The sequence below is a fragment of the Cinclus cinclus genome, chromosome 7 (genome assembly GCF_963662255.1).
Source record: "Cinclus cinclus chromosome 7, bCinCin1.1, whole genome shotgun sequence".
In the NCBI taxonomy this organism is placed as follows: Eukaryota; Metazoa; Chordata; class Aves; order Passeriformes; family Cinclidae; genus Cinclus; species Cinclus cinclus.
Genome location: NC_085052.1, coordinates 9,792,150 through 9,803,502, shown reverse-complemented (window position 1 = coordinate 9,803,502; position 11,353 = coordinate 9,792,150). Strand labels below are relative to the sequence as shown.

Genomic DNA, 11,353 nt, shown 5'->3' with positions numbered 1-11,353 from the left:
GTGGTGTAAGTCTTGCAAGTCCTTGAGACACAATCTTGCAGCCACAGGGAAAGGGACCCTCCTGTCAAACAGCCATACCAGTAATTTTCGTGTTACTGGTGGCCCTCTAATCTTTGTTCCTATTGCTTCAGTGCATTCCCTAATTTTGCAGAAATGACACACCTTGCTTTGTCTCAGTCTGTTACTCTTTGTTCCTTAGACTGTAAACCTTGGGCTAAGTAAGGGCATCCTCGGGATTGTTCCCCAGGCAGTGCTCGCTGATCACTCGGTTGCCAAAGCTGCCTTAATGAAAACCATGGCCTAAGCAGGGGACCCAACTCTTTCCAAGGGCATCTAGGAGAGGGCAGCTTCCAAGCCACGAGGAGCAGAGCTCTCGCAGGCAGGCCTGTTTGGGCTCGGGCTTTTCTGGGGGTGAGGATACACAGTGATGGGGGAATAAAGGGAACTGAAACTCCATTTGCAACCTGGTGAGAGAAGCCTGCCCCAGTGCCTGCCTGCCTTCCCCGCCCCTCCCCCCCCCCCCTCCCCCCCCCGGCACGCTTCCCTACTCTCCTGACGTGCTGGGGAGGGGGCGGGGGTGATGTCGGGATGAGCCTTAGCCGATGAGTGGAGAATTTTTGCAGCGTTTTTCAGCTTCCTTTGCCTCGGATGCTGACCTACCGCCGCTAGGGAGGGAGGGGATCCCCGCCGGGGGGCGGTGCGCGGGGCGGGGGATGTCCATATTTGGGAGGCGGGCGCGTCACTCCCCTTATATGGGCAGTGTCGTCACGGCCCAGCCTCCCATTCATATAAATGCCCGGCGGCGGCGGCTGGGATTCCCTGCCCGGGCTCGGTGCGGCCCCGCAGTGCCTCCGTCCCGTCCCGTCCCGTCCCGTCCCGTCCCGTCGCCGCCGGCTCCTCTCTAGTGCCGGGCACCCTCCTGCCGCTTTCTTCGCTCCTGCCCCGGCCGCGGCGGGGCGCGACCCTCGGCCGGCATGAAAGTCACGTCCCTCGACTGCCGCCAGCTGCGGAAGCTGCTGCGGAAGGAGCCTTCCCGCTGCCTGGTGCTCGACTGCCGGCCCTACCTGTCCTACATGGCCTCCTGCCTCCGCGGCTCGCTCAACGTCAACCTCAACTCGGTGGTGATGCGGCGGGCCCGCGGCGGGGCCGTGCCGCTGCACTTCGTGGTGCCTGACGCGGCCGCCCGAGCGCGGCTGCTGCTGGGCGGCGAGGGAGCGGCGGGGGCCGCCCGCCTGGCGGCCGTGGTGGTGCTGGACCAGGACACGGGCCACTGGCAGAAGCTGAAGAAGGACAGCACAGCCCAGATCGTCCTCAACGCCCTGCTCTCCAGCCTGCCGGAGGCCGGGGCCAGGGTCTGCTTCCTGAAAGGTGAGAAGGATGGCGGGGAGCCGAGGGACAGGGGCTGGGGGAGAGCGGCGCGATCGACCCTCGATGCTTCCTTGGTTGCCCCGAGGTGTTCTCGTTCCCCCTCCTTCGCCCTGCAGTGAACCTGATTATTGGTGGAGGGCAGGGAGGTAACACCCGGATTTTGTTTCTTTTCCACCTACTGGAAATAAATCCCGGATAGGCTCTGCGGGCTGAGCCGAAATGCCTTTCCGCTCACCCCCGCCACGCGTTTAAGAGGCTGAGGGGAAAGCTGAGAATATCAGTAAAGAACAGCAAAAGTTGCAGATTATTAAAGGGGGAGAGCTATCGGCGCTGCGTGGGAAACAAAATCAGCCCTGCGCATATGAGGAGAGACGAGGGCACCGCTACTCGCTCTCCGCCCGGTGATATAGGGACTCTCGTGTTGGGCGCCCGAAACTCAAGAGTCCGATGCCCACCCCTCCACCGAGTGCAGAGAGGTTTCTCTCCGTCGGGCACATCGATACTGGCAGGGAAAAACTAGAGCCGAAACTCTGGGACTCTTCAGGGGACAGAAATACCTTCCCCAATCACGTGTATTACAGCCTTCCGACTGCGGTTCTTTGTTTTCCTGCCGGGTAACCCGGGCTAATAAAACGATAAAGAGCATAGCAAGCATAGCAGCCCGCCCTTTGCCTGTCCTCTCGCCTCTGCCTCCCCCCAACTCCTGGCAGCGCCTTTGTCCTTCTGCCCTCTCGGTGTTCTCAGCGCAGCCCCCACCCGCCCCGGGAGCGGGGCCGTGCCCGGGCGGAGCCGCTCCCGCACGAAGGGGCTCCCGCAGCGGCACCGCGCCGAGACGGGACTTTCCCAAAACCCCCTTGCCATACCATGAGGCCATGAAAGGGAGGGGAAAACAAGGCCATGTTTCTTGAATAAAGCCTTCCTCTGTGTTTTAACGGGCCAGAGTTATATCGCTTTTAATAAGCCTTTTATCACTGTTTTTTGTCCTGACGTACCCAGTTTTTGCCTTCTCTAATGACTTCCCGCTGGGGTAGAGGCATCTTCAGCCGGTGTAGTGCCTGGTACCGAGGTTGGGGTATGCTGCCCGACTGTTTGCCACCACTGTGGTTCTGTCCAGTCACTGTCAGTCTTTGCTGGATCTGACAGTCACCACAAAAGCATAAGTTCTGCTACTGGAGGGTAGAAATACTGTCACTGTGTCATTCAAGTCCTTAGGGACCACTCTAAACCAGAGATGAAGTATCTTCAGGGTCACGATGGGAAGTCTGTGGTAAACTAGGGGCCGAATTAAGCTCTGCTGACTCTCAAACTGCTTGTTTGGCCACACGTTCATCCTTTCCTCCTCGTATACCAGCTCCACACTTTGATATGGTGACTGTGGCAGTGGGCAGTTTACCTGGGATGAGGGGTTCGTGTAGGCTCTGCTTTGTACATCTTGTGAGTTGTGAAGTGTCTTATCTTGAAAGCCTGTCGATTTGAGGCTAAATACATTTCCTCTCAGTGTGTGAGAAAGTTTCCTGCTTTTCCTGCTGCAGTTTCCTTTTGCTTTGCTGGAAGTGCTCGGGGCTGCAGACACATGACTCAGTGGGCAGCACTGCTGATTCACTGGGGCCACAGACCCCCAGGAAGCTGTTGTGGCCTATGGGAAGATCCTTGGCACATTGGGGATGTAAATCACTCTGGAACACTGGGTTCTGATCAAGAGAAAGACTCCTTTGGAGAACTCTGCTACCAGCTTTGCAAATAATAGGCTGTAAAACCACCAGGAAAAATCCTTCTTGAGGTTTCCCTTTGTATTCCTGTTCTCTCTAGGCAGGGAGAGCTGGGAGGAGGTTTGGCTACTTAACTGCTAAGGGGGTCTTGCGGCAGTAAGATATAAGGAGGTCATCAAGACCACCAGGTCCTCAAGATCCTGAGGATCCCGTCCTAGAGTGAGCAGCTGGAACCAAGTTCACTGTATGCCAGGCTCTTTCCCTCTGTCTCTTTCCAGCTTGCAGGGTCACATCTTTCAACTGTGTAGGTACAGTTTCACTCTGGGTGAGCTCAGCCCCAGCACAGTGAGAGTAGTTGTGTGTCAGGGAAAAAGAAAGATAAAATAATGGATCCTCCCTCTGCACTGATAACGATTCTATTACTTATTGATTAAGATAGAAGTGCTGCTCAGCTCTCCATGATGAGCAACGGAGTATTTGCAGAAATGACCTCAGGGAAGGTAGGTTGAATGGGGAGGGGGAAGAGAGGAGATTGCTGGAGGATGGGATGAGCAGATGACTCACTGTAAGAATGGCCTGCAAATATCCTGATCCCCAAGGCTTGTAATTAACCATTCAGCAGCTGCATGTGTTAGCTGGCCCAAGAGACACGAGACAGGCATGCCTGTTCGGCTCGAGCAGATTTCTGTGTTCATTCAAGAGTAAAAACAACAACAAAGGGCATAAATGGGGATCATGGCTATTTATATAAACTGGATATAGTTTTCCTATGCGATGGCAGTGACTGGGGGGTTGGGGGAAGATAAGGTCAGCTATGCAAAACAAGAGGATTTAAAAAGTTCATTCCATGAAGGGCAGTTGGAGATCAGAGAACTCTGTAGAGCATCTTGTGTTTGTTGTTATTTCACACTGTGAGTTGCTAGGGATATAATTTTTTCAACCCAGTTGTTGCAGATATCATTTTATCAAACACCTCCCACCACCGCCACGGACTCCACAGTCACTTGGCCACTTTGACCACTGCCTCATGCTGTGAACTCTGGGATAAGCTGGCAGAATGTGGCTGGGGTAGGGGGAAAGGTGCAGGTGCTGAGTACTTTTACCATAAAGTCAGTCTCCTGCCCTCTGTCATGGAAAACAAACTTTCATCACATTCAGTGGGATTTGGATCACGCTGGCCGCTCGGACCTCACGGCAGGAATGAGTAGGCGACAGCAGCATGTCATGAATTTGAGCTCACATCTGCTCAAACATTGCAAACAGATGAGACACTGGCACTGTGGGGCTGAACTGTCAGAGTGACTGTACCACCCAGCCCTGGCAGAGAGGCTGGTGGGGGTCCTGTGGCTCCTCTGTCTTGCACCCCGGCACCCACACTGACACAGCTTATCAGGGTGAAACAGTTGCAGGTGAATGAATCACAACAGGAGGCTTTGCCTTCCAAGCCTTGTTTACTTGAGTGCCACACTGAAGGATTATTGAATGTAGCTGTTCATGAGCCGTTCATTTCTGCTCTGAAAAAGCCCAGGTGGCAGACATGTGGCACGCCACTGACGTTTCCAGACTGCTTCTGCTACCTGACTTACCCAGGTTCATTTTGGAGATGATGTGCTTCCAGGCAGAATATTCCCAGCCTGGAAACAGGGAACGATATAGCTGACGACAAACTTTGAGTAACAATGTAATAATAGGATTAATTCCTTTTCATTAGCAGTGCGCTGAATGAAGTGAGCGCAGTACTTAACCGTGCGGAATAGCTCATGTGGGGCTATTCAGTTGTCAAATGCTGTCACAGGATTTCATTAAGTTTTATAGCTGTTATTTAATAGATCGGTTTCAGTGGGACCATTTTCATTACTTTACTGTCTCGTACATTGTGGTGATTAATGAGACAGATGCAAGCATCCCCCTCTTGTGTTTGTCCATTTAAAAATGCAAATAGAATATTTTGTGTGCTGTCACAATGTATATATTAATGATAGGTTTAGACAAGATGACTCCTGAGTACAGAAATCTCTGCCTCAAATGCTGGAATTAGTGCTCATGTATAAAACTGGGGGGAGGGAATTTAGTCCCCGCTGTACAGGAGTTAATGGTTGCTAGACTTAACAGGATTACATTTGCTAACAGCTTTAGTCTGGATTCACCAGATTTCAGGAAGTTAATAATTGTCAGTGGTATCAGGTTTTTCCTTGGGTGCCCAAAGTCTCTTATGCAAACCTGTTTTCCCACAGGAGCACTGTCCCTCATGACCCTCCCCTGGAGCTCATTGATGGGCATTGCTATCCCACTGCATTGCAAGCACTGGAGCTTCATTTGTCCTTCACTTGAATTAAGCCTTGGGAGGGTAAATATTCATATCTTCCTCTTTTTGTTATTTCCCCAGGGGGATACGAAACCTTTAACTCTCAATATCCTGAGTGCTGCGTGAATGGAAAACTCATTTCCCCAGAGAGGATTGAGGCAGAGAGAAACCTCGCCAGCCACTGTGAGAAGCAGAGTGCCAACCACAAACCTGCTTATGACCAGGTGTGTGTCATGGCTATGGTGGGTGACCCTCCCATTGGGACTTCTCCCTGCTGCCACCAGGCTCTGTTGGAGGCTGGCAGGGTGTCAGTGGCCCTGGTGCTTCCGTGAGCTGTCAATAAATTGTCACAGTCCAGGGTGACAGCCTGTGTGCTGAATTAGTTGCCCTTGTGTGCTGCTGTTCAATATCACCTCTGCCTGGCTTCAAAATTAGGCAAGAGAAGGGGGTGAAACACTGTATCTAGCCCCAAAACTGTATTTATGAACTCTCTTATAACACAGCATGAGCCATCAGCAGCTCACACCTCCACAGGAGACTGAGAATGGGCAGGGGAGAGGCTGCCAGGACGGTCACCTTTCCAGCAGAAAAAGGAGCGCATTTTGCCCATGACTCCTGTGAGATCTCAGGAGGAATCCGAGGCTGGCAAGGGGCCAGTGCCTCTGAGGAGCCAGACCCCCAATGGACTGGGGAAGTGGGGTTTCCACAGAGGAAGTCATCATGTGCCCACCCAGCCCGGGGATTATGTGTGCTCCGAGATGTCACCCTGCGGTCAGGACGCTTCCGCCAAGGCGTGCATTTCCTGCTGCTCAGGGGAGTCCCCTTGTGATGCCTCTCTGCTCTTCTGGGAGTACCTCCCACACCAGGCATCCTCCTGCCACCGTGGCTGGCTGCCAGCTCTCCCCCATGCATGGGAACCCACCATGTGGGCGGTTCAGGGGGAGTAGAAAGGCAATTTCTTGCAGCGGGGGGGGGGGGTGGCAGCATCTCCTGTGCATCATGGAAAGTTACCTGCCAGCTCAGAAAGCTGTGTCAGATGGTGGCTTTTCTGTCACCATCTTGTCATCTGGCCTTTGCTTGGGCTGGGGAAGGAGGAACTGAGATGATGTCTTGGGGTGGGTGACGCAGCAGGTGCTGTGCTCCAGAGAGGTGTGGGGTGAAGGGCAATGGGACCCTATGTCCATTTTTTCGCTTTGTTTCACATCTGGAGATGTGACCAGAGGGGCTAAACCCTGGCTGAGCCAAAGCAGCCTCTTCCTCTGCCCTAATCTTCCTCCCTGCCTTGCCCCTATTTCAGTAAAGCCTCAGTGGGAATGGGCACTACATACAAAAAGACTTTGTGCACTGCAAGGGGCAGCACTCTAAAGAAAACCACAAACATCCTGCACACCAGTGGGTTGAGTCTGACTTTTCACCTTGCAGCTGTGGACAAGAAAATTAAAACATTTTTCATGTGTGGGCTTTGCCATGGGACTGATTCATTGGCCAGCAGCACTGGGGTGCAAAAAAGCCAGAGAGGGAGGGAGCAGGCACCCCTATGGGCTCCCTTGGTTACTCTTGGGTCTCAGGACTTTTGAAAAAAATTACATGTTTCTGCTCTTTCTCTTCCAGGGTGGTCCAGTCGAAATCCTGCCTTTTCTCTACCTTGGTAGTGCCTATCATGCTTCCAAGTGCGAGTTTCTTGCCAACCTGCACATCACAGCTCTGCTAAATGTCTCCAGGAAAAGCTCAGAGTCCTTCAAAGACCAGTATTGCTACAAGTGGATCCCAGTGGAGGACAGTCACACAGCAGACATCAGCTCTCACTTCCAGGAAGCCATAGACTTCATTGGTAGGTACAAATGAACAAATTTTCAGATCTTCATGAGTTTTAAAACGCCTTTAAAATGTAAAATCAATTAAAATTAATTAATTTTAAAATAAAATACACATTGAAGCCTACTGAATTTTGTGAAGGAAAAAAACGCAGTTCTTGGACTTGCATGCCAGGCTCAGTAACAACCTGGTGAAGCAGTCATCTTATTGCCTTACTGTGATATCCCAGTGGTGGGGTCCTAGAAATCCATTGTCTGCCCTTATCACAGAGGTCTTTCCATTCCTTCTGTTGATCACACTGGTATCTCACCCTTTAATCAAATACCCCAATGCAAAATAATGAGGAGGCCTTTAGAAAAGTTTGTGCTATTCCATTTCAAATCTTCCTGTGTTCGGCTGAGTGGGTGAGTGAACATGAGCTGTGCCAGGGACCACAGGAGAGAGGATTCTCCCTGAGAAGTACAAGATGGTTTGGTGACGTGGAGATCATGTTGAAATTTGTGCTGCTGCTCTCCAGGAATATTCAAGAGAGAAAGAGAATAAAACACAGTTACAGACTCACTGGGCTCATTGCTCAGCTGAGTTTGAATCCTTCAAGAGTGCAGGCAGAGTTACAAAAACCTGACCTGAGAGTGCTCTCTGAGTCCTTCCCAGTAAGGGACATCTCACACCTTTCAGGGAAATGGTAATTTATGGCACCTTTCTGTCCTATCCTCAACCCCTTCTGATAGATGCCGGGTCACTTGGAAGTTTCCCAGATTTTGAGGATGACTTTAATTTTCACTTTCTTTTAAAACTGTGTGTGTGGTGTAGATGCTGGGGATGACTCAAATCCATGTCTTCCTTGTTTTGTGCAGTAGCTAAATATAACTGGTCCTGGTGGCAGTCCCATGGCAGACAACTGGAAGCAGGCAAAATGATAACTTCCTCAGCTCTGTGTGTTTCCCTGAGCGCTGCATTCGCAGTCATCCATAAATTGGAGCTTGAACATTTTGCTCAAGGCAATAGAGCAGAGAAAAGTCTATTTTCTGAACAGTGTTTTTGTGTGGAAAGGGCTTATTTTAAGCACATTCTCTTTAATCTAATAACAATCATTGTGTTGTGTGAGTAACCACAGTGGCTCCTGTTGTGCAAAATGGGTGCTTTGCATAAGCCATTTATATCCTGACTTAAGTCCAAGCATCCTTTAACCAGGCTGTAATTAGCAACTGCCTACCAGTGCTTGTGGTGAGGCCCCAGGGACTGAGCTCAGTCTCTCCACCCAAGGGAACCTCGTGGTACTGCTGCTTGCTGCCAACTGGCCAAGCAGGGAGTTAGGATTCTGAAGAAAAGTACTGTTTTTCTAGCAGAGATGATGACAGCCCTTGCAGTTTTTGAGTGACCAGGTGGTAGGAGGGTTGGCCAGGCTGAGCTTTACACAACATTTTGAGCTGTAGGCAGAGAAACGCAGGTACAGCATTTCCTGCACCGCCATGTTCTTCAATGTCAGTTGTTCCAAAAGAGAAATAGGCAAAAGGAAGGAGACAGGGATGGACTTGCCTAAAAAATGCAAAAAGAAGCAAGTCAAGATCCACAGATTCTGAAACCAAGCTCGGGTCAGTCACAAGCTGGCTTTTATCCTGCTTGTCTTTTAATCTCCATGTCACCCTTAGTACCCAGCAGAAGAGCGAGCCTCTCCCTGCTGTCAGACAAGCCAGCTGTGCCCCCCAGCACTGCGTGTGTCACAGCGTCCTCTCCATCCCCAACAACAGCTGATATCTGCAATGGCTTTTCCCCCCAGATTACATCAGAAGAACAGGCGGCAAGGTCCTGGTGCACTGCGAGGCGGGGATCTCGCGCTCCCCCACCATCTGCATGGCCTATCTCATGAAGACAAGGAAGCTGCGCCTGGACGAAGCCTTCGATTACATCAAGCAGCGCCGGAGCCTGATCTCACCAAACTTTGGTTTCATGGGCCAGTTGCTACAATATGAGTCAGAGATCTTGTCTTCCACCCCCAGCCCCCCCGTCACCTCCTGCAAAAGAGAAGCTGCATCTTTCTTTGCAGAGGAACTGACGTTAGGTAAAAACTTTGAGGGCTCATGCTTTGCCTTTCCTACCTCAGTGTTGAGTTCTGTGCCCATCCACTCCCCTGTCCACCAGCTGAAGCTCAGCCCAATGACGGCATCTTCGTCCTGCTGAACACCATGGGGAGCCCGGAGCTGGCGTGGCCCTGATCCAAACTGTGATCCCCAACAAGAACATTTCATGAATGTGCAATAGAGATACTTCATCCACTTACTCTGAGATGGAGTGGTAGTCATGGGTCATACTTCTCATATGCTGTGACTGTAAGATGCAAGTGGTCTAAGCATGGCGAGTTTTCTGAACTTTTATTGCCCTTTTTTAAAAAAATTATGAAGTGCTTTTTTAGGGTTTTAACCACACAATGTGCACCCACTACTGTATTTCCAGATTCCTGGGGAAAAATGAGAAATCCATTTAGTATGTTCTCAATTTCCATTTCCTTCCAATCTTATGTTTGAAAAGACACTTATTTAAAGTTTCAAGCAATAAACAGCAGCAGCAGGGAAGCAAGCAAAACTAAAAGCACTACCTTTGCAATCACAAAGGTGGTGGGAGTGAATATTTGTTCAAACCATTCTCTGGCTTTCCTCCTCCCCTCTCCTGTGTTATGTTTCAGGTAGCAAAAGGCTGGAGTGGGGAGAGGGAGTGCCTTTCCCAGGACACTGTTGCACAACCAGGTCAAAATCCCTTCTCCTGCTCCAGCCGCTGAAGTGTCAGGTATTGTCCACAGTGTAACTAGATACCAACCCTGACCAGCGGGTCCATTCAGGTGTGGCATTTCCTGTACTTCTGTATTTGCCTTTGTACTGGATGTGCTTTTAAGTAAAGCAGGGGCTTAACATCTATCAGCTACCCTGCTGAGCTATTAACCTCCCATCTGTTATTTTAGAACAGCCCTAGAATACTTGAATGTCTCCGAAGTCCTCATCACACGCATCCCATCAGATAACACTGTAAAATACTGTAAATGCTGGACTTCACACCAAAAAAACCTGACAAGCTTTCAGCTCCAGGACAATTTTTTTCTCCATCCCTTCCCAAGTGTTCCCATTTGTGTATCCTGTGTGGTCAAGTGGTCTTTTTCAGTGTTATGTGACTTGCTTAGAGTGTGTGGTCACCTCTAGTCAGCCTTTGTCCAGAAAAAATGATTTCTGTCTTGCTCTCATTGGCTTTTGTGTCCACTGGGAGTTCAGAATGAGTGTCTCTGTCCGTTGACCTTTTTATCACTTTTTAATATGTAATATGTATGGGAAATGGCAATAATTTCCAAGAGATCTTGTGAATGTGAAAGAAAATCTGCAATGGTTTTTATGGTGTGTAAAAAATAATAAAGGAAAAAAAAATGCCAGGAAAATAAAACTGCTTGTTGTACTTGGAGTGATCTGTGAAAGTGCTTTGGGAGAGCTTGGTGGCAGAAGGGATCACCTGAGAAAAACACTGTGGTGTAAAAGTGGTGTAAGAAGGTAGGGGAGATGGGAAAGTATCACTGTGCTGTGTGCTGAAAAGCCACCAAGGTGCATCACTACAGAGGGGAGAAGGTGAGGGGGAGGATTGTTTTAAACAGAATGACATGAGTCACGGTGGCGTCACTTCCCAGCAGCCAGGCAGGCACTTCTGTTTTGATTCATGCATGTTTTATATAAGATTTAGCATCTTGCTGAAGATGAAAATCTGAACTAGGCACGGCCCCCGCTTTCTTCCAACCCATGACAAGGGATGCTGCATGTCCTGGTCCTTAGAGTGAATCTTGTTGTGACTCACAGCACCTCTGGGTGCCAGGAGCAAGGGCATGTGGGTAATGCTCGTCTTACCACGTTTTTAATAAAAGAAAAAGACTAAGTTAGAAGTACCAGCATGTCTGATGCACTTCATACCCCTTTTCATCTTGAATTTTCTATACCTTTTCTGGCTCAACATTGCAGCACATTTATGATCTGGAATTCCAAAGTATCAAGATGAAAAATGTACAGCAAATATCTGGGTTACACAGCATGTATGCACATACGCATCTGTTTGTAACTTCTTACCCCCAGGGAAGCAAATCTGACAGATGAGAAGGTCTTATTGGAGATCTGTCTTGGATTTCTTT

General features: G+C 50.0%; 1 protein-coding gene across 1 annotated transcript; it reads left to right on the top strand.

Moving 5' to 3' along the window:
- Positions 1-965: 965 nt before the first annotated feature.
- DUSP5 (dual specificity phosphatase 5) lies at positions 966-10,598 on the top strand. The gene is made up of 4 exons (XM_062496260.1): positions 966-1,368; positions 5,464-5,606; positions 6,994-7,213; positions 8,978-10,598. The coding sequence occupies exons 1-4, from the start codon at positions 975-977 to the stop codon at positions 9,376-9,378; spliced, it is 1,158 nt and encodes a 385-aa protein (XP_062352244.1). The 5' UTR covers positions 966-974; the 3' UTR covers positions 9,379-10,598.
- Positions 10,599-11,353: the final 755 nt, after the last annotated feature.

Bases quoted from the DNA above. Each gene is read 5' to 3' on its own strand.
- DUSP5 (XM_062496260.1), top strand. From the start codon at position 975: ATGAAAGTCACGTCCCTCGACTGCCGCCAGCTGCGGAAGCTGCTGCGG. The intron at 5,607-6,993 runs GTGTGTGTCATG...TTTCTCTTCCAG, and splicing joins ACAAACCTGCTTATGACCAG to GGTGGTCCAGTCGAAATCCT. The intron at 7,214-8,977 runs GTAGGTACAAAT...TTTTCCCCCCAG, and splicing joins GGAAGCCATAGACTTCATTG to ATTACATCAGAAGAACAGGC.